This window comes from Mus pahari, chromosome 2 (genome assembly GCF_900095145.1).
Source record: "Mus pahari chromosome 2, PAHARI_EIJ_v1.1, whole genome shotgun sequence".
Lineage (NCBI taxonomy): Eukaryota > Metazoa > Chordata > Mammalia > Rodentia > Muridae > Mus > Mus pahari.
The window spans coordinates 54,873,726-54,900,028 of NC_034591.1; the positions used below are offsets into that span (position 1 = coordinate 54,873,726).

Below are 26,303 nucleotides of genomic sequence, written 5' to 3' on the forward strand. Positions count from 1 at the left end.
ACACACACACACACACACACACACACACACACACACCCCAACCAATTATCAACTGATTAATAGTTATTAGCCAGGCTGACTGTTCTTGGTAATATTTTAACCCTGCTATATAATGCTACAATGCCTTAAAAAATCAGTTAGGTTTTTAATATTATTATCCCTAATGTGAATATAAGTCCCTATCCNATCACCTACCCTTTAAAAATTTGAGGTACATTCAATTATTGCATGATTGGCTAAGGAAAGATTCTAATAGTTTTTGTAAGCCTGTACAGATGGCAAATTAAAATCAAAAGACATCTTAATATTTTAAGTGTAGGCCATCAAATTTAAGGTTGTATGTTTTAACTCATTTTATTGTTCATGAGAGGAAAATTAGAGATAAGTTTCTCTTATCTGCAGGTCCTAGGAATACCGTTTTAGGGTACTGTATTATAAGAACACAGAATGCATTTTGAAGTTGTCACATGTATGCAAAGAATGATTGTTAAGATAAAAACACCATGCAGGTGGGGTGGCATAGGCCCGGCAAGAGTCTATTACCAGCTCAGGGGAACCTGGTAACAAGAATGTTTCTGAAGGGATGAGGTCCCATCTGTCCAAATACAATACATCTNACCCCAGTGATACCTTTGGTGCACTATAAAATCAGCATCCATGGTGGGTTTTTGAGAGGCATTCCAAAGAATATTCTTCATTCTCCAAACACAACGAAGGCTGGCTCACTCAAATAGCAAATGAAGAAAATCCATAGGTACTAAGACAACTGTTCTCTCTTTATAAGATACTAACACGCTTATGGCTATGATTTTATTTTTAAATCTCCTTTACTACCAGAAGGAGTCTCAANNTGTTTCAATGTTATATAAATGTCTGAGTCTAAAGGAGAAAAAAGAAATAAGCCTACTGGAATGATTCCTCCTTTAGGCTCCTAGAATTTAACATTTTATAAATAAAACTAGTCAGCTTTATCTAAAGAGACATGAAATTGATGTGAAAGGGGAGAGAAAATNCAAAGTTTAGTCATCCAGCAATTCAGGAGTGTGCTGCTCCTTACCTAATCTAAGCTCTTACATAAAGATTAAGGTCATTCTAGAGAGATTTTGGTCACTAACCGCTCTTAACTAGCCAGGAGCCCCCAGGAGAGTGCATTCTTAAGGCAGAAGGCTATAGCTAATTGCTTATCTCAGCACCCTATGTTGACATAACAGCAGCCACTACTGCTCACAGCTAGGGCTACCAAATAAGTAGAGTTGGCCTTGTATAGTCAGACCTTCAATACACTAATTAATAAATTAGCTAGGGAGCTGAGAAGGTCCAATGATTCCAATAGACTGTATTTTTGCTCTCCCTTGGGAATAAGCTGTATATTTTACTGGAAATGAAAAACAGGCTGGTTTGATCAGGAATCCCAGTAAAAGTCTAATCACATTCCCCGCTGCTCCTCCAAAACATGTTTTATTCCCCCCCCCGGCAGTCTGATTTGTTATGAATTTCTCTCTCCCTTCACCCTCTTAAAGTATTTAGCTGAAGAAGCTGGCAGATAGAAAGTGACAGACAGACAGGCAGCAGTGTGAGGCCACAGGAGAGTCATCCTTCCCAAGTTATTAGTCCGTCCATCCATCTATCACTGGAGAAGAGCTTTGATTGCCTGGTTGTCAGTGGCTTCAAGGGCGGTCAGTCCATCTGGGCCTTTCACAGTCTTATCAGCACCCTGAAAAAGAGAGGAGAGAACCTTCTTTAACTGAACTCACACTAGGGAACAGCAAGTGCCAGAGGTGGCTATGCGGCATAGGCCTTTTTTATACTCTGATCCCTAGAATCCATGGTGGAAGGCCTGAACCAACTCTGGACAGTTGTCCTCTGTCCTTCACACTGAGCTATGACATGTACATGTCCATACTCACATACATACAATAGTAAGATAAAAAATATTTTTAAATGCATTTTTTTGGTGTTAGAAATTATAAGAAACAAAATAACTGTCTTAATTATTGTTTTGTTGTTGTGAAGAAACACCATGACCAAGGCAACTTATAGAAGAAAGCATTTAATTGAGGGCTTGCTTAAAGTTTTAGAGAGTTAGTCAATGACCATTATGGTAGGAAGCAATGATAGTAGGCATGACACTGGAGGAGTAGCTGAGAGCTTACATCTGATCCATAAATCTAGAGTAGAGAGTTGGGAATGGAGTAGGCTTTGGAAATCTCAAAGCCCAACTGCAGTGACACATCTCCTCCAAGATCTTTCCTAATCTTACCTACCACCAACCAGGGACCAAGCATCAAATAAGACCCTAAGGGAGACATTGTCATTTAAACCCCACAACTCAGCGTCAGCACTGAAAAATAGTGGATTAGCTTTTACTTATCATATTTATCCAATTAACTAAGATTCAAAACAGTTATATAATATTCCTTGGCTTCTGGGGGAGGGAGAGACTTCTTTCTTAATGGTATGGTTCCTGGAGGGTCAAGCTACTTTCTAGTGGATAGCCTCATATCTAGGAATATATAGTCAGCAACAATTAGCCTCCATGGGATGGACACAGACACAGACACAGACACAGACACAGACACAGACACACACACACACACACAGAGAGAGAGAGAGAGAGAGAGAGAGAGAGAGAGAGAGAGAGAGAGAGCTAGCTTTGGGGAAGAGTTAAGAGTTGGGGTGACCATAGAGAGTTGGAGCTCACTTAACTGTGGTCGACTTCACCTAGATCAAACAACTGAAAAATCCTTGCTCTCCAAAGTTTTCCACTTTTCAGGTTCTCAATAATTCTCTCACCTGACCAATAGCTTTTCAAAAAGTTCCTATTAGTGTGAATTTCTTTTTCGTTTTTCGAGACAGGGTTTTCTCTGTGTAGCCCTGGCTGTCCTTGAACTCAGAAAACCCCCTGCCTCTGATTCCCAAAGTGCTGGGATTAAAGGCGTGGGCCACCACTGCCCGGCTAAAGTGAATTTCTATTATGCCATTATTTAGCTGACAAAATACTTTTAATGCTATAGGCTAGATACAACTAATATTAGTATTTTAAATGACATTAAATGTCAATCCCACAATAACATAAAAAAAAATGAACCATTTCAGCATGGGTGAGAATATTAAGGAAAGTAGTTTTTGAGATTAATAAAGTTACTGGATAATTTGGGTATATCTAGCCCCATTCCTTTCTTGATGAAGCAAGTCATTTTTGTGCATTCATTTTTAGTTATGTGAACATTTCCATAGCTTTAGATAATATATTCCTGTACTATTTGAGTTACTAGCTTTGATTTCCTGCTACAGAGATGAATCTTAGCTTACCAACACCCTCTTTCTCAGATTCCCACTTTTTTATACTTAGTGCATCATTTTCTTTGCAAATTTAAACAGTTATTTGAATCTAGGCTTCTTCATACATTTTCATGACATATCATTTCCCATAAAGTACTATATCATTAGACACTCTCCTGGCTTTGCCTTTCATTCTCCCTGGGGATCTTTTAACTTGATAAATTTTGTGTGCTTTAGGATTAACTATTATATTCTAGTCTGTAAAAATAGTATGTGGACTCTCCAAGTTAAAGTGTACCGACCATGTTTAATTACTTGAGATTTGTCCTGAAGGTTATCTAAGGATACAGGTCCTTTGGTTTGTTGTCCTCCTATGATTTCTTTTTGTGTCCCTTTGATGGAAAGGTGGTGTACATCTACCTGCCTCTAGCTTAACAGATTAGGAGTGATAGTGGCTGGGGCAGGGCTGGGGGCTGGGGGCTGGGGGCTGGGGTGGGCAGCAGCACAACTACCCACTTTAGGTGATGATTTGTAAATGGCACACACTGTGCTCATGCCATTAGCCCAAGTTAAAAGGATATTCAGCTGTAGTATCTGAAAGAGAAATGAAATATGAAGACTAAAACCTGAGATTCTTTTCCTTTTTGTTTTTTTTAAAAAAAAGAGGAGGAAAAATTAACCCAGCACACAACTGGCAACTGACCTAAACTGCTCTAAAAATACTTTGAAATATAGTAGTAATGTTCTGTAAATGCTGAGTTCACTGGGTGTTACTGTATCTGCATCTGAGCAGTAAGGACAGGCAAATGCCTAGCCCAATATACCCATTCTCAGACAGGATCTCTATACTTTCTGCTGTTTGGCCCGCCCTTCCTTCCATTTTGTCTAGCTCCTTCCACTCTCTTTGGCTGTCCTGTGTATGTCCCCATTCTACATAAGATTGCTGCTCCACTTGCTCAAGTGCTTTTCATTATCTATCTCAAGTATAGCCAACCTTTACTTCCATGCTGAAGAACTTATCCTAAAACAAGCCTGTCACCTTTCTCTACAAGCACACTCCTTTTCAGTGTTCTCTCTCATGGTGAAGAACTTAGAAATGTGAACACACTATAAAGTTTTTCTCGTTGACTTTCTATATAAGCAGTTACTAAGTCTGCACTATCATAACATCGCCCATCCATCCTTGCTTTTCCATTGCAATCATTATTTTAAGGATCTTGACTTAGATGCAATAGTTTCCTATCTGGTTTTATGCTTTATCATGCCACTCAGACTACCCACATCCAACACACAATGCAGACTATCTTCACTTTCCTAAGAGCCTTCCTCTTATGGCAACCTCATATATGAGAATGAAGACAAATAATAAAAAGCCACAAGCAAACTCTTTATTACCTGCTTATGTTTCATCAACCTGACATACCTAGAGTCATCCGGGAAGAGGAAACTTCAACTACCTGGACCAGACTGCCCACGGCTCTATCTATGAGAGATTATCTTGACTAGTCTGGTGGCATCATCCCAAGGCAGATGGGGCCTGAGTTGTATAAGAAAGCTAGTTGAGGATGAGCCAGAGAGAAAGAGAGCAGTGTCTCTCCATGGTTTCTGCTTCAGTTCCTGCTTGACATGAGTCTGCCTTGACATCTCTTGATGATGTACCATTACCTGGAAGTGTAAACTATATAAACTTTTCCTTCCCTAGGTTGCCTTTGGTCACGGTGTTTATCACAGCAACAGAAAGCACACTAGAATATTACCTGTTGTTCTTGCTCATGTAGCTTCTAAAACCCTACTTACTGTACTTCCTGGTGTCTCCATCTTGTGCTTGAAACTTTTTTCGTTTAAGCTTCTGCCATGAATGACAATCCCCTTAAGAAGACACTCTCCAAGTTTCTGAGCTGTTGACTAACTTACAAGTTATGTTGGTGGTACATGGTATTTAAATGCTACCCTTTACTGAACACAATTCCCTGGAGTCCAAAAGAACATCTGACTTCTTTTTTCAGTTCTCTCCTCTTTTACATATTAACTCTCACCTAAGAAAATCAATCAAAAACGTCCATCTTTCTCCTCACCTTAAACAACCTACCTTAAATTTTAAGCTTTACTCTCCCTCCCTATCTATCTGCTTTGAAATTTATCTATATCAAGTCTCACAATATCTCCTAAAATAAACTAACATTTTTTCTTAAAATTTGTCCCTTTACCCCGTAAATATGCTGTAGCAGGAGCCAATCCTTTTAGTCTCTGCAGTCTCAAGGCCTAGCAAAAGGTCCCAAAAAGGATGATATCAATGATAAATCTTCAAAGAAATATTTAATCATGCTATGTTTACTTTGCTTAAGAGAAACATATATAATACCCTCAAGAAGTTTTCTACCGTAATAATTAAAACTTAAAAATAAAATTACAAAGGCCTTTTCTATTTTCTCTTTCTAAAGTACTTTTTACTATCTCAAATGAAGGTTTATGCCTGTAGAAAATAAGGTCTCAGAGGTTTGAGGATGCACGTCACCTTGTTCTACTATATATCCCTGGTATTTAAATAAAAACAGTGTTTTTTCTTTTATTTGATATTAATTATCCCACCAACTGAAAAATGCAAAGGAACAACAAATAATTTGTTTTTCCCTTCAATTGGCTCCTACTCAGTTATTATCTGTGAGTCTGTCTGAGTCCAGGCAGCTGGCTCCTGCTTCTGTTGTTCATCGCATGTTGTTATGTATTATCGTGTATATTGTGCTGAACACTGTATGCTGGCTCTCTTGGAGGCCGGTCAAACTTCTTTATCTCTATTTTTTCCTTTACACATAGGTCAAAAAGAAATGGAATTGCAAGGCTCCCTTTAAGCTAGAGGTGGCCACCTGGTCTAATTTCAGCTTCTCTTATGCTTTTCTTTCTTTTCTCAGTAAAAGCCCAGAAGAACATTCTCAACTCCTGTCCCCCTTTTCCTTTTCAAACACAAATAGTTCCTGCAGGTACAATACTCACTCTGGAACCATAAGGAGCACTAGGTTGGCAGGATACAGATGGTGGGCTGATGATAATATCTATCTATCTATCTATCTATCTATCTATCTATCTATCTATCTATCTATCTATCTATCTATCTATCTATCTATCTATCAGAGCCAGTGGCTCAGCCTTGAACTGTAACTACTAGGCATCTTATTTTGAGAGACAGTCTTGCTTAGAGTCTGACAGCAGGGGGGTTCTGTTACAACTGAATCTGTTACAATCTGATTCCTCATTGGAGTAACAGACAACTTTATAGACCTAGGCTGTATTTCATGATGACAGGGTCTTTATCTTACCCAAGTATATGCCAGTTCTTACTATATTAGGATACTGCAATCCTAAGAAACTATAACTGTTTCAATGTTTATTTAAATATTATCTAGCCAAGGAACTTATAGATACCATTCCATTTTGGAGACCAATAGAAATACATTTGGTATTTAGTAACATTAAAAACTATTCAAATATATAAAATTATATATTTTGTAAAATTTTATTTACTGGTACAGAACTTGGTAGAAATTTAATTTGCATATTAATACAGGGTACATCATATAGAGACAGCTGAGACAGTAGCCCCATGACATCTAATTTAATACTAAACATTATTATGACCTTTACATTTTGGTAGCTCAAGATTTTTAATATAGTATTACAGAAAATCCTCCTTTTTACTTTTCACAGGAGTGTTGTAAAGAAGGCACAGGTAACTACTTTATAGACTGGGGCTCTGAATTCAGAGAGAAGGGACTTGTTTAAGGACTGTTATAGTTTATATATGCTCAGCCCAGGGAGTGGCACTATCAGAAGGTATGGCCCTGTTGGAGTGTCACTGTGGGTGTGGGCTTTAAGACCCTCATCCTAGCTGTCTGGAAGTGAGTGAAATTCTGCCAGCAGCTTTCAGATGAAGATGTAGAACTCTCAGCTTCTCCTGCACCATGCCTGCCTGGGTGCTGCCATGTTCCCGGCTTGATGATAATGGGCTGAACCTCTGAACCTGTAAGCCAGCCCCAGTTAAATGTCGTCCTTATGAGAGTTGCTCTGATCGTGGTGTCTGTTCAGAGCAGTAAGACCCTAAGACAAGGTCAGTCAGCAAATTATAAGGAGCTTCGGGTTATAACGCCCATATAATTCTTTGCCATACTTAGTTGAAAATTAACCGTTGTTTTTGTTGCAAAAATGTTAGGATCAGAGTTTCCTTTTGTAACTGTGTATCTGACACAAGAAAATGCACACAGAAACAGGATGCATAACACACACACACACACACTTTGTGTAACTAAGAGCTGCTTATTTAAAGGCAAGTGCTGTACCACTGAGCTACATCAATACTCAAACATTTTAAAGACAATTTATAAGTTAATTCAACAAATATCGATTGAACTTCAATTATGTAGTTTTGCTACAGATGTAGTTTTGCTAATTAAAGCTTCTAGCCACTCGTTTGTATGTAGTTTATGGCTGCTTTGGTGATATGTTAGCACAGATGAGTAGTATAAACAGACTCTATGGCCCAAGAAGTCTAAAATATTTACTATCTGGCCCTTCCTTCCTACAAAGTTTTGACTATGCTGTAGGGCACTGAAGAGAGAGAGATGATTTCTCCTGCTTCACATTCTAGCTGGCAACAGAAAAGGATCAAATGGACAAATATGTCAGGGAGGCAAACACTGTATAAAAACAGAACGATTATTAGATTCTCTGACCCTCAGTCTTCTAAAGCATGAGGACTAGTAACTGGGTTACTGGTTTTAGGCTACTGATCCAGGTCTTCAATGTATGTTTCTGAACTTTAAGGCCAAGAGTCTCCATTTGTACTATCCTGCCTGTAACTATACTCACTGTGGAATGGAGAAATGACACACTACAATTAATTACAGTACTTGCTGAAACTTCTAGTTGACCTGGTGAGCTAAGTGTTGCTGTTATTGTCTCAGCTATTTTTTGTCTTCCTACACGTTACAAAAGATAAGATGATGAGCTGCTAAGGAATTTGCTTAAAGCCAGATCTACTGAAAGGTAGAACTGAGAAGAAATAGGTATTACAATATACAGTTCACCAACAGAAACCATCTATATTAATGATGTACTCCAGCTTGAAAGAGCTAAATGGATAAAAGTAATACATTTATAATGGCATATTTGTATATGATATTTATAAACCTATCATAACAGTTTTTCACTTATTACAGGGTAAATTCTTTAACTAAAGCATGCTGCTAGGCTCTTTATGGTGCAATCTCTTCTTAAAATAAGGCAACTGAGAAAGGCATGGTAAGATTCTTTGAGAGTCAGTGGCCCTAAAAACTATTTGAAACTAAATCTATCTACCAGGCTTGAGTGAGTGAATAATTTGAATAAAAATATACCAGATATTTTCCTGGTGACTCATCTATGCAGGGACTTGAAATGGACCTAAGTTTCATGGCCAAGGGGCTGCTCAAAAAAACAATTTTTTTTCCCCTAAAGGAATACTACTGATTTAAAAGAGAGGACAGAGACAGAGACAGAGACAGAGGTGGGGGGAGGGAAGGGGGGAGCGCTAAGAAAACTATAGCATGTCCATTAAAAAAGCTCATATAATTATAAAAGCAAAGTAATTAATTTTGAGAAAGCAGAACTAAAATTTTCTCCATTACTTTACAAAATGTTAAATAAAATCCTAAGACAAGCAGCTCCCATACAATTGTAACTAACCTGCTAATACAGACTTCTCTAATGTCATTTGACAATAAAAAAAGGACTAGATCCAAAAGAATGTAAAATAACTAGTTAAGACAATTCAATAACTTGGCAACATGGCACATGTTTATAAAGCATTTAGTAGGACACCATAGTATGGAGATCAAGTTTATCTTTTAAGAATTCCCTGCTGTAGAACATTCTTTACCAATGGAAACTTACAAACATAAATCTGAGTTGAAGAAGTATATTTGAAATTAAATACAGACCAGAGACTAACTCCTTTCTAGATAACTGTCTTGTTTTGTTTTCCTATGAAAAAAACCCAAGTATATCAGAAAGAAAGAAAAAAAAGTTCTATCTATTTAAAAAACAGCCAAGAGGAAAGAAAGAAAATACTGAGTTTAATAAATAATCTTATCTAAAAGGATCCCAGAGGTTTTTATTTTCAGAGAACACTTCACTGGAGATAGAAGGTCAGTGAAGAATGACCTGCCTCCTCCGCCCACTGTCTTTAGTCCTTCACCCACTGTCTTTACTATTATACTTCGCTAGAAGCCAGGTAAGCCATGGACATTCACTCAATGCTGAAGAAGAAAAACAAGAAAAAAAAATTCATGCTATGTGGCATAAATCCAGGATTAAACTTTGCCTCAACTGTATAGTTAGTTACATGAACCAGTAAAACTTTTCTGAAGTCTATCTAAATTGGGTTTAAGGATCTTTACTATAGTTTAATCAGTATTTGTAGCCTTTAGAAAGAAATCTTTGAAACAGTAAGGAAAAAAAAAATCCTGAGGGATGAAACTGGACAATGATAATGTATGAAAATCTTTGAGACTATTCATTATCACATTGACACTAGATTGACTATAAAGCACAAGGAATACCACTTTTACTTATTTATTTATTTTGGTTTTTGAAGGTCTTTGTTGTCCATACCCATTAAAATGTTAATAAACTTCCAGAATACAAAAGAATGAAAACCACACAATTACAGATAGCTAGTTTTTGTTTGATATGAAACTAAGGGTAGAATTCCACACTAATGTTACAGGCCTTACTGTAGAGCTCTAAGGAGGTAGTAAGTGTTAGGTTAAAAGTGCTTTATCATACCCAGTTCTCTCTGTTATATTAAAACTCAAGCAACAAAAATGCAAAAATCACTTTTGGTCTTAGTTATTAATAAAAATTACTCTTCACTGATTATGTAGATATTTTGTGTCAGGAAATTAACAAACCTTTATACGCATTAACTAACTTAAGTTTCCTCTTTATTCCTTGCTGTTTTCTTTTAGCAGGCAGTAATATAAGACCCCATGTATGATCACGAAATGCAAGCTCGGAAACTTATTCTATAGATATTTCTTCTCTTACAGCATATGACACAGCTAGAATGGTTGCTACTAAATGGTTACTCCTAAGCCCGGATCCTGTATCATAGTTTATATTAACAAAGATGAAAAGATCAGAAAGCTCCCAGACTCATCACTATCTTAATCACATCAACAAACTAGGTGTATAGAAAACACCTCTGACACCTTTTTAGTATAGATTACAGAAAATAAAGTGTAAAATCTCAAACCCACGCTACTCAAAGTGTGGTCCATAGCCTTGTGCCAGTATACAAATTGCACTCCTCCACAATGACGACATTTGTTTACATCACTTACTTTAGTTGACTTCTTCTGCCTAACAAGATTTTCTTATAAAGGAAACTAGTCCAAGCTTGTTAGCCATCACAAACTGGAAGCCAACAGCCTGTAGCCAGTTATTGTAACCAATACTATTCTCAATTTTGGATACTGTCTTTAGTTTTCTGTCCATGAAGTCACATTTAGCTTAAACAGTTACAAAGTAGTGAGAGTTTTAAAATAAGTGATAAAAATTAACATTGATCTTACCTTTGACAGAAGCAATTTCACACAGGAAACATGACCCTCATAGACAGCAGACAGAAGAGGGGTAATATGATGCTTATCTGGAGCCTATGGAATATTAAAGAGATAATTTTACCTACTTAAAAAAAAAGTTTCTGGCTCCTTAAAAATGATCAAGAAGTCAAAGTACACAAGCAATGTCTTCACTCAGGAGTCAGGATAGAGTAGAAATCTGACCTAAGCTCAAATCTTTTATCTCCCACTGATGTGACAAGTTAGTTTCTCTGAACCTGTCTTTTCCACTATTGTAGAAATGTCAATGTGATTTAAAGAAGAGGGGTTAAAAATGCCAATGAGGAGGAAGAGAAGAATGCCAAAGTAGGCCCAATTACCTGATGTGGTGAAAAGTCATCTCTTTGACTATCATGATCACCAAAACAATGTCCTAAATCCTTAAATTACAGAGGGTTCAAGGCAGATGACAGCTCCTGCTTGATGACTTCCTCACACTTGCCCAATAGTGCAGGCTAGTGTAGCCTATCACTTCAGGGTTCTATGATTTAGTACATGACAGTATCTACTACCTACAGTGTCAACTTGGCAAGGTTTATTTTAGAACTTGAAAAGCAAAAGCTAAGGGGAAGGCAGCAAATAGTTCATTAGCTTAAAAAAAGTGTAGGACTATATTATTAAAAGTAGCCATTTCACAGACCTACAGAAAACAATTTCCTAGAGCATATAACAAAATTTTTCTAGAGTAGCATACATTATATACAGTAAATATAATATATGTTTGATACATACATTAATGTCTGCTCCTTTCAGCAGCAGAAATTCCAGGATTTCAAGCTGCCCACAATCCGCAGCATAGTGAAGAGGCTTCCTCCCACCTTCTAGTGTCCGGTTGACATCTTCTCCCTTTAAACAAAAGTGACATTTATACTTAGAGGAAATGACATTTATACTTAGAGGAAAACGCCGAGGCATCTAATATCTTTTAACTTCTTAAAACTTTAAAGAATTTCAAAAAAAACTGTATTTTTTCAAAGTGAAATGAAAACATAAAGAAGTCACAATAACATATGGCACTCAAGTTATGAATAGATAAGCTGAAAACAATACATAATGCTAAATGCAATGAATTATAACACTGTGTTCCATTACTTCTAATGAGTTCAGTCAGCATACTGCCAATATGTAACCAAAGACTAAGTTTAAGTACTGAGATTTTGTATTTTTTATGACATGTATCATTATCAGAAATGATACTTATAAAGAATTCACTTCATTCTTTCAGTATTTACTAAGGTGGTATAGTAAAGTAGGCACTGGGTTAACAATGGTGAACAAAATTAGGCATGGCTTCCAATGCAGGTAGCTTACCACATACTCTGTGGAGATGACCTAATTTGAAAATATTAGGGTTCTGTAAACAAAAACAAAGAAACTAATGGTCACACAGTTACCAGAGACTATGGCTTACTCTTGATAATAGGGGACATAATGTTAAGATGTTAACTTTTCTAGTGACCAACATGTTATTTGTGGTACCATGCTATATACATAATTTCTAATCTTCAAACTATCCTAGGATAAGGGATACTTCACACACCAAATGTGAAGCTAAAAAAATCCTTTTAAAATGTGCTTCAATTAGTAACAAAATATCGATTGAGTGCCACTCTTTTTCTAGAGCACCATGATGTTTCTAATTCAAATTTACTTCCTTATGGAGGGAGATTTCAGGTTTTACAGAATAGCAAAATGCCTAAAGTTTATTTTCTGAACAAATAACTCAAAAAACTTTGCACTTAGTTTTGGCAATTCATCAAACCAAAACCAGGATAAAGATGTCAAAGCCTTAACATTTCATAGCCATTACAAGCTGTGCTTTCAAGCCCTTCACAATTCCCTTCCCTTTCACTTAGGCTAGTCCTTTCCATCTCGCTAATGTATGCACTACAGATTCCTAAGTCCATCCAAACTCAAGAGTTCTCTTATCAACATCATCTTTTACAGTTATGGTAAGCTTTCCCTCCCTCAAAAACAGCAGCAAACATTGAGGTATAGAGTGCTTTTGCTACTTTTTACATGTATATGCCTTCTTTCTCAACAGGATGCAAATTCTGGGAGCAGAGATCATATTTTTCTTCTTTACCTCTTCCTAGTATGAACTTTGAGTTAAAAATACACATTTCATCAACACTAAACACTAGACAAGTTACTTACGTTCTGTATGTATGAGTTTTCATAATTTAAAGTGGAGATCTCAGTACTTAGCTTTCACAGCACTGTTGTGGGGATTAAACTGGATAAGCCAACCAAAGCACTAACTCCAAATATAAATTTCAAATATACAGTTGCTATAGAAGACTGAGTTTCATCAGAAATTAATTTTCTCTTCTGAGTTAATGGATGATAAAATAACCTTTGTAAGTTAAGACTATAGTGGGAAGCAGTGACTTTTAACAGGGTGTTCTTAAAGTCAATACAACCAAACAGTTTATGATGAGGACATTCCATGAAAAATGTGTGATTTAAGTGTTTTGTAGTTGGATGAATTTGTTGTTGAGCTAACATCACAAAATATACTTTAAAAATATAAAAGTATACTTAAAAACTTTGACAACAATCAACCTCATTGGTGTTTTGTTACAGATCTACTATATATGTATATGTATGTATATATATATATACATATATGTATGTATCACACACACACACACACACACACACACACACACACACACACACACACACATAATCTGTTCTCCAATGGAGCATGAGACACCTAATGTTGACATCTGTTAAAACAGGTACTTAAAATATACACATATAAAGATAGTATTTTAAGAACCCTAGAGGAGAATGGGTAGTGTTCCAACTTTTCCATGTTACCAGACCAGAGACTACTCACTTCTTAAATCTTAGATTCCTTAGCGATAAGATAGAATAAGACTGTCTGTACCCTCCAACCTGTTTAAAATTCAACTATGATGATAAATGAATATGCTGCACAGTTCTTAATAGAGCAAGACATTTAATAAAGGTTAAGTATCATTTTTATGGACCACTGGTGTTGGTTTACCCCATCTGTCTGTCTGCCCACCCTCTTTTCTAGCTTATTCATTAATTAATGAGACAGGGTCTCGTGTAGCTCAAACTGGCCTTGAAGTCACTATACAGCTAAGGATGGTGGGACCATAGGCTGGTTTTATGTGGGACTGAGGACAAAACCTAGGACTTTGTAAATGTTGAGCAAGCACTCCACTAACCAGTCTAGGTATTAGTTTATACTTGAACTAAGGCTATCGAAAGCTGGGTTAAAGCACGTTTCCACAGAATGGTTGAAAATATAAACAAATATACAACTTAACCTAATACATATTGTTTAGAAACAAATTTAAATAATGGTGATTTGCTGCTTCATCTTATATTTTGGTCCACTTAAAAATGCAGAAATACAAGTCAACAAGGGTACTGACGAGATGCCTAACTTCTCCGAGGGTATGATTCTCAAAGCAAGTTCTTGTACTGTTTATCTTGCTCTGGAAGTTTCCTTCCATTATTATTATTATTCCCTTTTCATACCAGTATTATCTGTATAGATTATTGTATTGAAATACCCGTATTAAGTACTCAGTAAAGTGCTTTTCTTCAGATATTCCTCTGAATCACAATGCTGTATTCTCAATATAATACTGCACAATACATATGAAATAGAGCAGTGTTTTTTTAAACTTTCTCCTTTATCCCTTCATACTTGTATTACAATTCTTACTTTAGCTGACAAGTGATATCACTGCAAAGACTGTATAAGTAAACAAAAAGAAAGCAGTCTCTAGATAGGCCCTCTACAAAGCAACACTGAAAAGCATTAAACGTATTAGAAAGGTGAAAGGCTTTAAGATAATGCCCTTTCTACATTCACCAAAATAATTAGAAAAAAGCAACTCAAAACAAATAGGACTAAAGACTAAAGGTCAGAATAGAAATCAAATAAATTGAAAATAAGATAGCATGGAGAGAAGTCAAAAGGTGATTCAGGAAGATCAATGCACCTGATCACACACTATGAGACATGAACAAGAAAAGGGTAAAGACACAAACACTAGTACCAGACTCCACAGAGGATCTCAGATGGAAATTTCCTGCCCTGTGACGGACTCACTGCGAAATGTTACCAATTACTAAGGGAAGTCTTCATATCTGTTCTACACAATTCTGGAAAACAGAAGGGATGGGAAGACTTAACTAATTCTGGCATCAGCATCAGCCTTCCAGAGCAAGATAACCAGTACAAGAGCTTGCTCTGAGACCCATACCCTCGGAGAAGTTAGGAATCTCTAGTTATTTAAGTATGACATTTTCCTTATTTGCTTACTTCCTAGTTTCTGTGAAGAGAGGGTGGAAAGAGCTCTGATCAGAGGCTTCAGGTTTCTAGTCAGTAAGTGGTGCTACTTACCACATGGGTACCAACAAGCTTGTGGGCCTTAGCTGGAGGTTGCACTGATATTCAAGCCATTTACCTTTTAACTTTTATGGGTAAAGGTTCTTGGTATTATCAGTCTGTAACTTCTGTTTTCTCACCTCCCAGAGCACTGATAGGTATGCAAACAGTTCATGAAAGACAAAGCACTACAATGGCCATAGCCTTATTTAACACCTGACAAACTGTTCAACAAAACAGATTTAACACACCACCAAATAAAGTAAGGAAAAAAAAATTACTTTCAAAGTAAGACTGTTGTTTAAAAATATACTGTTATTCTAAATTTTACTTATAAAAGTAGGCAAAGGTTAGAAAAGATGAGACTTGTTATCAGAAAAAGACATACTACCTTACTTGATTTAACTAAACAAATATTTGGGGTAAGTAAGGTACTTGATTGAGAGGAAACAAAGTTCTGACTGAGACAAAGAATTAGCTGCCTTTTGGGAAAGGCAAGCATGTAAGATGCGTGCCATTAGCCTGTGTCCTAAGAAGAGCATAAATTGTAGGGACTCAGCCAACAGAGAGATGAAGAACTTACTTACCTCCCTGCAGTTTACCTTTCATTGTGAATTAAATTTTCAAGTACCCGTGCCTTGTCAGATTTTAAAGGCCCACAGGGATTACAGACTACAACTTTTACTTCTACCACTGTGATTCATGTTACTTTCAAGCCTCAACCGAATTTATTGTGGCTTTGATTATGATAGCATATAGTTTAGGCATATTTAACTGCAAAACTAAGAATATTAATAAATGACAAGGGAGAATTCAAAGCAAAAAAGCAGAAACACTAACTTTACACTTTAGAATTGCTTCTGTGTACAAGCAAGAAAACTGATGAAAATATACTGTACCAAGAAGCAAGCACACCGGTTCTCCAGCAGATGAAGGCATAGCCACCATTAAAAGATGGCAATATTAACTAGGTCTATTTTCCCTGTCTTCTTCAATCTCTGCCTCTACTATTTTCCTAACTGACCTTACATAAAATACAAACATAATTAGAAATCTGTGGTGTGTGTAAAAACTATTCTAACACAAATGGAAATATCCTATAGTTTGTTTAAAGGTGCCACTCAAATCTTGTGTCGCATACATTTAAGTGCCACAGATTTCACCTTTAAGTCCCAGATCTTGTATGGATCTTAAACTACATTAGGCCAGGTTCACTGACTAATAGAATCACAGACGGGAACACGTTCTAAATTAAACGGCCACATGATTCTTACTGATAACTTTCTCTAGGTCATTCTTCAGAGGAAAAGAAACAAATAATTCTCTTCCTTTGATTCCCAAATGTGCACACTTTGTGAAACTAAGATCTAAGGTGTAAGTTCATATTGTACTATCACAAGGGACTAAAATAAAGCTACTAAAAAGCAGGCTATGTGTGACCATTTTATAGGACAGTGTGTAAATTAACACTGGACACCTGACTGACTAGAAACCAAACAGCAAGTGTATTAAATTTACCAGTGCTGCAGCTGAGCCAATGTTCCTAGTCATTCAGTTAATGTATTTCCTGTCCTATTTAGACCTATTTAGAATACCTTAACATCAGGGTGTTTAATGGTTTTTAAACTGATCCTTTTGAGAAGAATATTCTAGCCCATCATTGCCTACCTTTTTCTTGTGTGTACCTCATTTTTCTACCCCGTCTACCTCAGGAGTTGAAACTTTTACCTTAGGATATAATTTTGCAAAGAATCATATTACTGTACATGACATTAGTGTATAGAACAGTTCAGCATAGCAATGAGATCAAATCTATTTTTGAGGGTAAAGTAGTCAAAAGAGGTGAGAAAGGCTTTGATACTTTATCTCAACAGTGTAATACAAAAAACCCTAACAACAGAAAGTAAAAAAAGTATGATATATATCTCCAAACTATTCCTTGTTTTGTAAGAATTGGCATATAAATAAAATGCGAATCTTTACTCATTTAAAAGAACATATAGTAATTCCCACAACTACAAATGACTTAATAGGCAGAAACTTAACTGTTACAATATACAATCATGTAGCCTCTTAAAATACTCCAAATATTTTTAAGGATAGTTTCTTATTACTAGTTAAAATCATAACCACAGTGATAACTTTCTATAGTTGAAGAACCTATGAAGATGTATTCCCCTACTTATGCATTTCCTTCAACTTAGGATGTTTTTTATTTTTTTATTTTATTTTTTTTGTTTTTTTTTTGTTCTTTTTGTTTTTCTTTTTTTTTTTAACTTAGGATGTTTTTATTCAAAATCACCAATTCATTCAAATTATGAAATATTCTTAAATTTTATATAGCCAGTTTGTTTGCTAAACTGTTAAAATTCTCCTTTAGATGGTAGAAGGTTTGGAAGTAATTAGTCAAACATATACTTTGTAACTAAAATAGTAAGTTGTTTTTAAAGACAAATTTTACTTGTGGTATAAAATAAAAATTCAATAGCCAAGGGAGTGCTGATGCGCGCGCGCGCACACACACACACACACACACACACACACACACACACACACACACGAAGCAAGCCTTACCAAAGTAAAAAAAACACTCAAAATCTCAAAATTCTATGGTTCTCAGTTTGAAAAAAAGAAATCAAAATGTACCTTCATTTACAAAATATAAACTCAGTGATCCATAGTTGTAATTCCTTCTGGAAAGGTTTTGTAGTGTGGAAAGTATCTACTATCCTATTTAATGAGTCACAGATCTAAAAGTTGTATTTGTAAATAAACCTATAACAAGGGAGGGAAATAAATGGAAAGGAGGGAGGAAGAAGACTTCATTCCCACCCCCATCATTTGTAGTTCTTAAATGAATAATATACAATGATGGGAAAGAAACATGCTCTTCTGGCATGACTCAGATCTGAGCTGAGATCCTCTTGCCCTCCTCTCCCTATGAGAGCTAGGGAAAGTTACTCAGTTCCCACTTCTCTGACTATAAGGGTAAGCCTTTATGTAGTTAAATGATATGTGTATCTATATGCACACTGTGTTCACTATTTACACACAATAGGGCACTCAAAGATGTATTATTTTCTCTTAACTGAAATTCTAATTTGAATCTGATATTTTAGTTTTGATTTTTCTTTCTATTGGAACCAAATACAAATTTATCTTAGATTTTCATATATCATCTATTTTTTATAGAGTTGCATTTTACTACCAAAATGTAAAGCTACTTTCTAAGTTTTATCCATATTTCATATATTTAAGAAAAAGAGTTTATTCAGAAGCCATATAATCATTGTATTTGCTGTTTTCTTGAACACTCAAAGCCCCCAAAGAACACATATCCTTAGAAGTATTCTAGAATTCTCTCCCCAGCTCTGGTGCCAGTCCCATGACCTGGTTTGGTTTCTAACTCCACCAGTGAAGAGAAGGCTAGTTAGCACAATTTTCACTGGTTCATTCATAATTAATTCAGCAAATACCAGTTGAGCACCTACAGTGCCAGCGATTGTATTAGGTAAGCATGAACACAAGAGCTGGGGAGAGAATTCTAGAATACTTTCCTATTTTTTTAAACTTATTAGATATTTTCTTCATTTACATTTCAAATGCTATCCCGAATGTCCCCTATACCCTCTCCCCACCCTGCTCCCCTGCCCTACTCACTCCCACTTCTTGGCCCTGGCGTTCCCCTGTATGGGGCATATAAAGTTTGCAAGACCAAGGGGCCTCTCTTCCCAATGATGGCTGACTAGGCCATCTTCTGCTACATATGCAGCTAGAGACATGAGCTCTGGGGGTACTGATTAGTTCATATTGTTTTCACCTATAGGGTTGCAGACCCCTTCAGTTCCTTGGATAATTTCTCTAGCTCCTCCACTGAGGTCTCTGTGTTCTATCCTATAGCTGACTGTGGGCATCCACTTCTATATTTGCCAGGCATTGGCATAGCCTCACAGAGATAGCTATATCAGTGTCCTTTCAGCAAGATCTTGCTGGCATATGCAATAGTGTCTGCGTTTGGTGGCTGATTATGGGATGGACCCCCGGGTAGGGCAGTCTCTGGATGGTCCATCCTTTCGTCTTGGCTCCAAACTTTGTCTCTGCCACTTCTTTCATGGGTATTTTATTCCCTATTTTAGGGAGGAATGAAGTATCCACGTGTTGGTCTTCCTTATTCTCTGCTTGTGGACGTTGTACATCGTGGTGCGGAGCCTAGTGCGCACCACGATGTACAACGTCCACAAGCAGCGTCTTGGCTCCAAACTTTGTCTCTGCCACTTCTTTCATGGGTATTTTATTCCCTATTTTAGGGAGGAATGAAGTATCCACGTGTTGGTCTTCCTTATTCTTGATTTTCTTGTGTTTTGGAGATTGTATCTTGGATATTCTAGGTTTCTGGGCTAATATCCACTTATCAGTGAGTGCATATCAAGTGAGTTCTTTTGTGATTGGGTTACCTCACTCAGGATGATATCCTCCAGATCCATTTGCCTAAGAATTTCATAAATTCATTGTTTTTAATAGCTGAGTAGTACCCCATCGTGTAAATGTACCACATTTTCTGTATCCTTTCCTCTGTTGAGGAACATCTGGGTTCTTTCCAGCTTCTGGCTATTATAAATAGGGCAGCTATGAACATAGTGGAGCATGTGTCCTTATTACCAGTTGGAACCTCTTCTGGGTATATACCTAGAAGAGGTATTGCTGGAGAATACTTTCCTATTTTAACAGCAGAAAAGATTCTCTAGAAATTCCGTTCAATTTAAGAACTTAGGTTAATTTTTGTTTACACATTTATAAATAAAGATCTCTAATGCTCAATTCATAGACTAAACCCACATCTCTTGCCTAAGGTTCACAATTACCAGAGACTACGCTTTTTAGTTTAGAGAATTTTAGCTTAATTTCTATCTCTTCTATTTACCCACACATGATTTTCTATGCTTCAGTTTTCATAATAGTTCAGTATCTTTCAACCATAAGGATTTCTAAAATGGACTTTTAGAAACACCCTCAGAATAAATTTCTATTTTTATCATATAGCTTATTTATTTTAGATGTCAAAACATTGAGGATAAAAAAGAAATTTAGTCTATTGAATACATTCATTTTTCCAACTTCAGTTTATGTAAAGGTGAACAAATCTATGGCTAATAGGTCAAATCAAACCTGCTGCCTACTTTTGGTAAGTAAAGTTTTCCTGGAACACAAACAGCACATTCAACTGTTTAGCTGTTTATATACTATCTATGACTGTTCCTGCACAATAGCAGGGATAGAGACCATATGGCTGACAAGTCCTAAAATATGTAATAAGTGGTCATTTATGAAAACAAAGGCAAGTTTGCCAACCTCTTGCCTTAGCCCCCTCTAAGCCTCCCCCTAGTAAATAATCTACCCAGACAACATAAATAGCAAACATTACTGCTGCAATGTGTAGATGCTCTGTTTAGACACATACACTGTCTCTTTAAAAACTGCATAAAATACTTGAGTTGGCTATATCTGTTTTAGATAAGAATGCTGAGGTTTGAACAGGTGCATTTAAAAAGATTTATTTATTTTAGCCACCACATGGTTGCTAGGAATTGAACTCAGGACCTCTGGGAGAAAGGTCAGTGCTCTTAACTTCTGAGCAATTTCTTCAGCCCTGAACAAGTGCTTTTATGTTACTATCAAAAAACAAAACAAAACAAAACCAACAAAAAAACTAAACACTGATGATTCATATTTTCATAAAGCATCAAGTACAAAACTTTACTTCCAAGCTAGATGGTGGTTTTGAAAACAACTAAAATTTCAAAATGATGGTCACAAGGCAAAGTCAAAATTTGCTGACTATTGTCACTAAAATCTTGGGGAACTGAGTAAAGTTCAACGAGTTTAAAACAACCAAGAGTTTGAACACTAAGGGCTATTTCTAAGAAGAGTATTGTTTATGCCAAGAAGAGGTATAGAGTAAATCAACTTTGAGAAAAAAGAAAGAAAGGCTAGCTTCTTCAGATACCCCTCCAACCCAAATTTAACTAGACTGTATAGTAGGTAAGAGCAATGTGACATTAATTGGAAATACAAAGACAATTTCCTCCTTTTTTGAACAAAGATAATTTCTATCTTCAGAAAAGTCAGTAAAAACCAGGAAGAGATGGCAACTAAAAATGAGCAAGAGAACTTCAGATTGACTAACAAGTGTAACACACCAAACAAGACATTAATGTAGTTCTCAGGGCTGTTGAGACATGTATAAGATATAAGGCTTACACTCAAGAAATAAAAATTAAAATCTGTCAGAAGAATAACATGGCCAACAGATGGCCACTAATGTGGTGTTTTCTAACCTGAGTGTTTTCTTGTGGCTTCTACATCCTTTACTGCCCTTCACTGTGCTTAACCTTTTATATTGGGCTCTAGCCAGAAGCATCCAATTAGTCATATTTGGGTTTTGAGCTCATTTCCTATGTGGGTAGGAGAAAGCAATTTATTTCTTGAATTTTGTTGTGGTGTGGGCCAGGTTTCACATTTCATCAAGAATCATATCGTACAGCAGGGAATTCCAAAAGATCACGTAGAGGCTCCACTAGACATGGAAGGTATCTCCCATCAAGATGCTGTCTGCTTCCAGTGAAGTAGAGCTGCCTAATTCTTGGAAACACTATTTAAATATATAAATAGTTCTAACTACTGTACATCTGTAAATGCACCTTCTGGGTTTTTAAAAGCAGCCATTAAGGTAAAATTTGAATTCTCACTTTCTCTCCTACTTCCCCTTTCTCTGTCTACTAGGATTTATTTTGCAAAATTAGAATTTGTAAGTAAACTCTGGCTCCCAAGTTTAAAAAAACAAACCAAAACCAAAACCAAAAAAATCCCCCAAAACTCCACAGCACAAATACAGGAAATAAACAAACCAAAAAACCAAAGTATGAGACTGTATGAGATGCTGAAATGCCACAGTGATATAACTGCACAAGTCGTGAGATTTGTGTAAGAAAACACATGAACAAAAACTTGAATATAAGTAGTGATGGGGCTTGGTTCTCAATATGGTGGTGTAAGAGCTGATGCTATTTTGAGTATGTGTAAGGTTGCTACTATTAAGACTAGTTGCTGCCCCTGGAATGGATTTTCTCAGAGAGGACTATAAAGCCTGAGTCTGACTTCTTTCAGCTCTTTAGCCTAAGGTAACTGTTAGGTGGTTGGTTCTTCACCCCTCCTCCACTCTCAATCTTGTCATGCACTATGATGTGGCACAGCCAATAGGGTCCTTAACTACATCTGAGTTAGTGCCAGCAGCTCCATGCTTCTGAACCTTCAGAACCATGAACTAGTTTAGCTACTTTAGGTAGTTCATTCTAGCAAAGTTAAAACAAAACAAACAAAACAAATAAACAAACAACCCCCCCCCCACACACAAACTAGCTGATTGACAAAAAGCAGAAATTTACCAAGCAGATGGAGTAGGACAGAAGACCCCAACATTACCATAGGAGTAGCTAGTATAAAGTACTCCATTAGAAAACACAAGGTTGGGGAGCAGGTGGAGGGGAGAGGGGATTTTTAGAGCGGAAACTAGGAAAGGGGATAACATTTGAAATGTAAATAAAGAAAATATCTAATAAAAGATTAATAAAAAATAGAAAAAGAAAACACAATAGTTGATGAAAGAATACACTCAATGCAGATTTAGGAAAAACAAATAGAAGTCCCAATTCTAATAGCAATGTCCTGGGTAAGGCCATTAATGTCCAAGTTTTCCTTACATAAGAGTTGAACTAGATGTTATTTTTTTGCTTTCGTTCTTATTTTAAAACAATTTAAAAATGTAGCAAAGTAATTTTAGCATGGAATTTTCAGACATATGTTATCAATATGTTGTGGTCTAATTGGTGTTTTGCATTCCATCACTGGTTTCTTTCCTTTACTCAATTACCTCCTTTGCATTCATGTCATATGGATCATTATTACCCTATCTTTGCCCCCATTCCCTTCAGATTTCTTCCTTCTCATGATCTCTCTTCTAGTTTCATGGCCCACATATAATTTTGCATGTTTTAGATAGAAGAGAAAATAGTATTTATCCTTTTAATATTTGCTTACTTCACTTATCATCATGACTTAGTTTCACCTATTTCTCCGCAAATGTCATGATTTAACTTTTTATGACTGTATAAATTCTATTCTGAACGTGCACATTTTCTTAGTCCATTCATCTGCTAATAGATATCTAGGCTGAATCCACTCCCTAGCTATTGTGAACAGTGCAAAAATAAACATGAATGTTCACATGAACTAAGCGTTTTTTAAGGAGCCTCGCATATAAACATACAATTATTAACAACAGCCAATAAGCACTGAACATCACCATGTATGCTGGTTGGTTTTATGTCAATTGAGAAAATGATTCCATAAGATCAAGTTATAGGGCATTTTTTTTTTTTTTGATTAGTTGATTGATTGATTAGTCCATTATGGGTGGTGCCATCCCTGGGCCGGTGGTCCCAGATTTTATAAGAAAAAAAGCTGAGTAAGCCATAAATAACAAGCCAGTAAGCGGCACTCCTCCATGGCGTGCCTCTGCATCAGCCCCTGTCTGCTTCTAGGTCCCTATCCTGCCTGGCTTCCCTCAATGGGCTGTGACTTGGGATATGTAAACCTTTTCCTCCTCAGGTTCCCTTTGGTCATGGTGTTTCAACATAGTAATAATAACCCTAAGACAACATGACAGGCACAATATTAAATAATTCAGCAAACTATACTCTTTAATGACTCCAAATAAGTAACAGAAAGGAACCAAGTCATGAGACTTTTATAGAATAAGTAGCTAAAATCAAGATACACCAGGAACAATATTTATATGACAAAAAAACAAAAACAAAAAAACCCTTCCTTATTTTATAGGAAACACACAAATCTGTAAATGGGCCAACTATACATTTTTTTAAAAGTCAACAAAAGGTAAAAATAAGAAATGGGAATAGAGGGCTGGTGAGATGGCTCAGTGGGTAAGAGCACCCGACTGCTCTTCCAAAGGTCCTGAGTTCAAATCCCAGCAACCATATGGTGGCCCATAACCATCCTTAACCATCTGTAACAAGATCTGACGCCCTCTTCTGGAGTGTCTGAAGACAGCTACAGAGTAATTACATATAATAAATAAATAAAGCTTTAAAAAAAAAAAAAAGAAAAGAAATGGGAATAGAGGCCGGGGATGGTGGCACATGCCTTTAATCCCAGCACTCCAGAGGCAGAGGCAGGCAGATTTCTGAGTTCGAGGCCAGCCTGGTCTACAAAGTGAGTTCCAGGACAGCCAGGGCTATACAGAGAATCCCTGTCTTGAAAAAAACCAAAAAAAAAAAAGAAAAAAAAAAAAAAAAAAGAAAGAAAGAAAGAAAGAGGAATAGGATGTTGTGAGGGATACACCTTAACTACAGGGCCAGAAATACTAAGGCAGGGGGAACTTAAGTTCGAGGCCAGCCTAGGCTACAAAGCAAGTTCTAGGATAGACTGAACTAACGAACAAAACCCAAACCCAAAGAGGAGAGTGCAGAACAGGGAGAAATAGAAAATCAAGCAGGAAAAGACTACAAATGGCTAATAATATTCTAAAATGGTCAGTGCTTATTGAAAGATGAATTAAATACCAATTTTCTACCCGTCCAATAGCAAAACCAAAAATGTTTAGTGATCCTTAGGACTGCTTATGATGTGCTGTCCATGTGCATCTAAATCCATGAAACTCTTTAGGCTCAAAATATGGATCTACTCTCAAAAGTTGTTAAAAATACAAACATGATCACTATAGTATTATTTAATTGCAAAACTAAACTGAAAATAAAAGGCTTATCATAAATAATTTATTATTTATATCATAGCAGTAGAATGGAATACCATACACCATTTCAGAGTAAATAATTTCAGTATAAAGCATCTTTTAAGATAAGTTAAGAGAGCAAGTGCAAAGAGTTTAAAGAACTTTTAAATGGGGGAAATGAATGAGTAAATAAATTTCCAATTTTTTTCTGATACAAACTAGACAAACTTCTTCAGAATGGCTGGCTAGCTTTGGTTAGAGAGACTAGGAGGGGTCTTCACCTTTTAGATCCAATTGCTGCGTTTTTGAATCTGTGTCTGAATTAATCTGACTTTGCCACCTGCTCGTGTGTGCATGTTGTACAGTGTGCACATATACCTGTGGCCGAACATGTATGCACACAGGTGCTACTGCATGTATGTGCACGAGTGTGTGATGGTCAGAAGTTGATAACGGGTGTCATCCCTGATCATTCTCCATCCTACTCACTGAAGCAGAGTCTCTTATTTAAACCCAGAACTTGCTGATTCAGCTAACCTAGCCGGCCAGCTTTCCCCAGAGACCCTGTCTCTGAATCCTGGGTGTTGGGGATATGAGCTCCAATATGCAAGCTTGGGCAAGAAGTGTTTTGCCCACTAGGCCACCTCCCTAAGCCCCTAATTTTACTTCTTAAAATTATTAGGATAGTAGGAGATTATAAAGTGATTTTTGTCTTCTGTATATTTTTGTTCAAAGATCCTTTGTTATTATTTTCACAGAAAAAAAAAAAGACAACCTATAATAGAAAGATAAGCATTTATACTGTACTAAATTTTGTGAGTTTACTGATAACATCTCCATTTTCCATAGGCTGATATAAGCTTTCTTACAGCGCTCCTGGCAGGCTGTAAAAAGAACAACAAAGTGATTAAGTTTTATCAGCAAAACATTCTGCTAGTTTAAAAATATTTTTAAAAAAAAGTAAACAAAATGACATAAAACAATAAATGCAAGATGACTGAATCTAGACCATTTTTTTTTTTTAAAGAAAAAGTGAAAAAAGATCCCAATAAGCTTGCAATTTCTAAAGATTAAACTTGATACTTTCTTGGATTCGATAGATCCTATCCTTTCACATGGTGCACAACTGTTGCTTTCCAAGTCTATTAACGTGTCAAGGCAGATGTAATTAGAATGGGGTTGG

General features: G+C 36.5%; 1 protein-coding gene across 1 annotated transcript in view; it reads right to left on the reverse strand.

The window, feature by feature from the left end:
* Positions 1-1,472: 1,472 nt before the first annotated feature.
* The window catches only part of Mtpn (myotrophin), a 28,356-nt gene continuing 3,525 nt past the window's right edge, over positions 1,473-26,303 (reverse strand). Inside the window, exons 2-4 of the mRNA XM_021190279.2 lie at positions 11,667-11,780; positions 10,887-10,970; positions 1,473-1,714 (exon numbers count right to left, since the gene is read on the reverse strand). Of these exons, the coding sequence (XP_021045938.1) occupies positions 1,628-1,714; positions 10,887-10,970; positions 11,667-11,780 (285 nt within the window). The 3' untranslated portion in view covers positions 1,473-1,627. The remainder of the gene's footprint in view (positions 1,715-10,886; positions 10,971-11,666; positions 11,781-26,303) is intronic.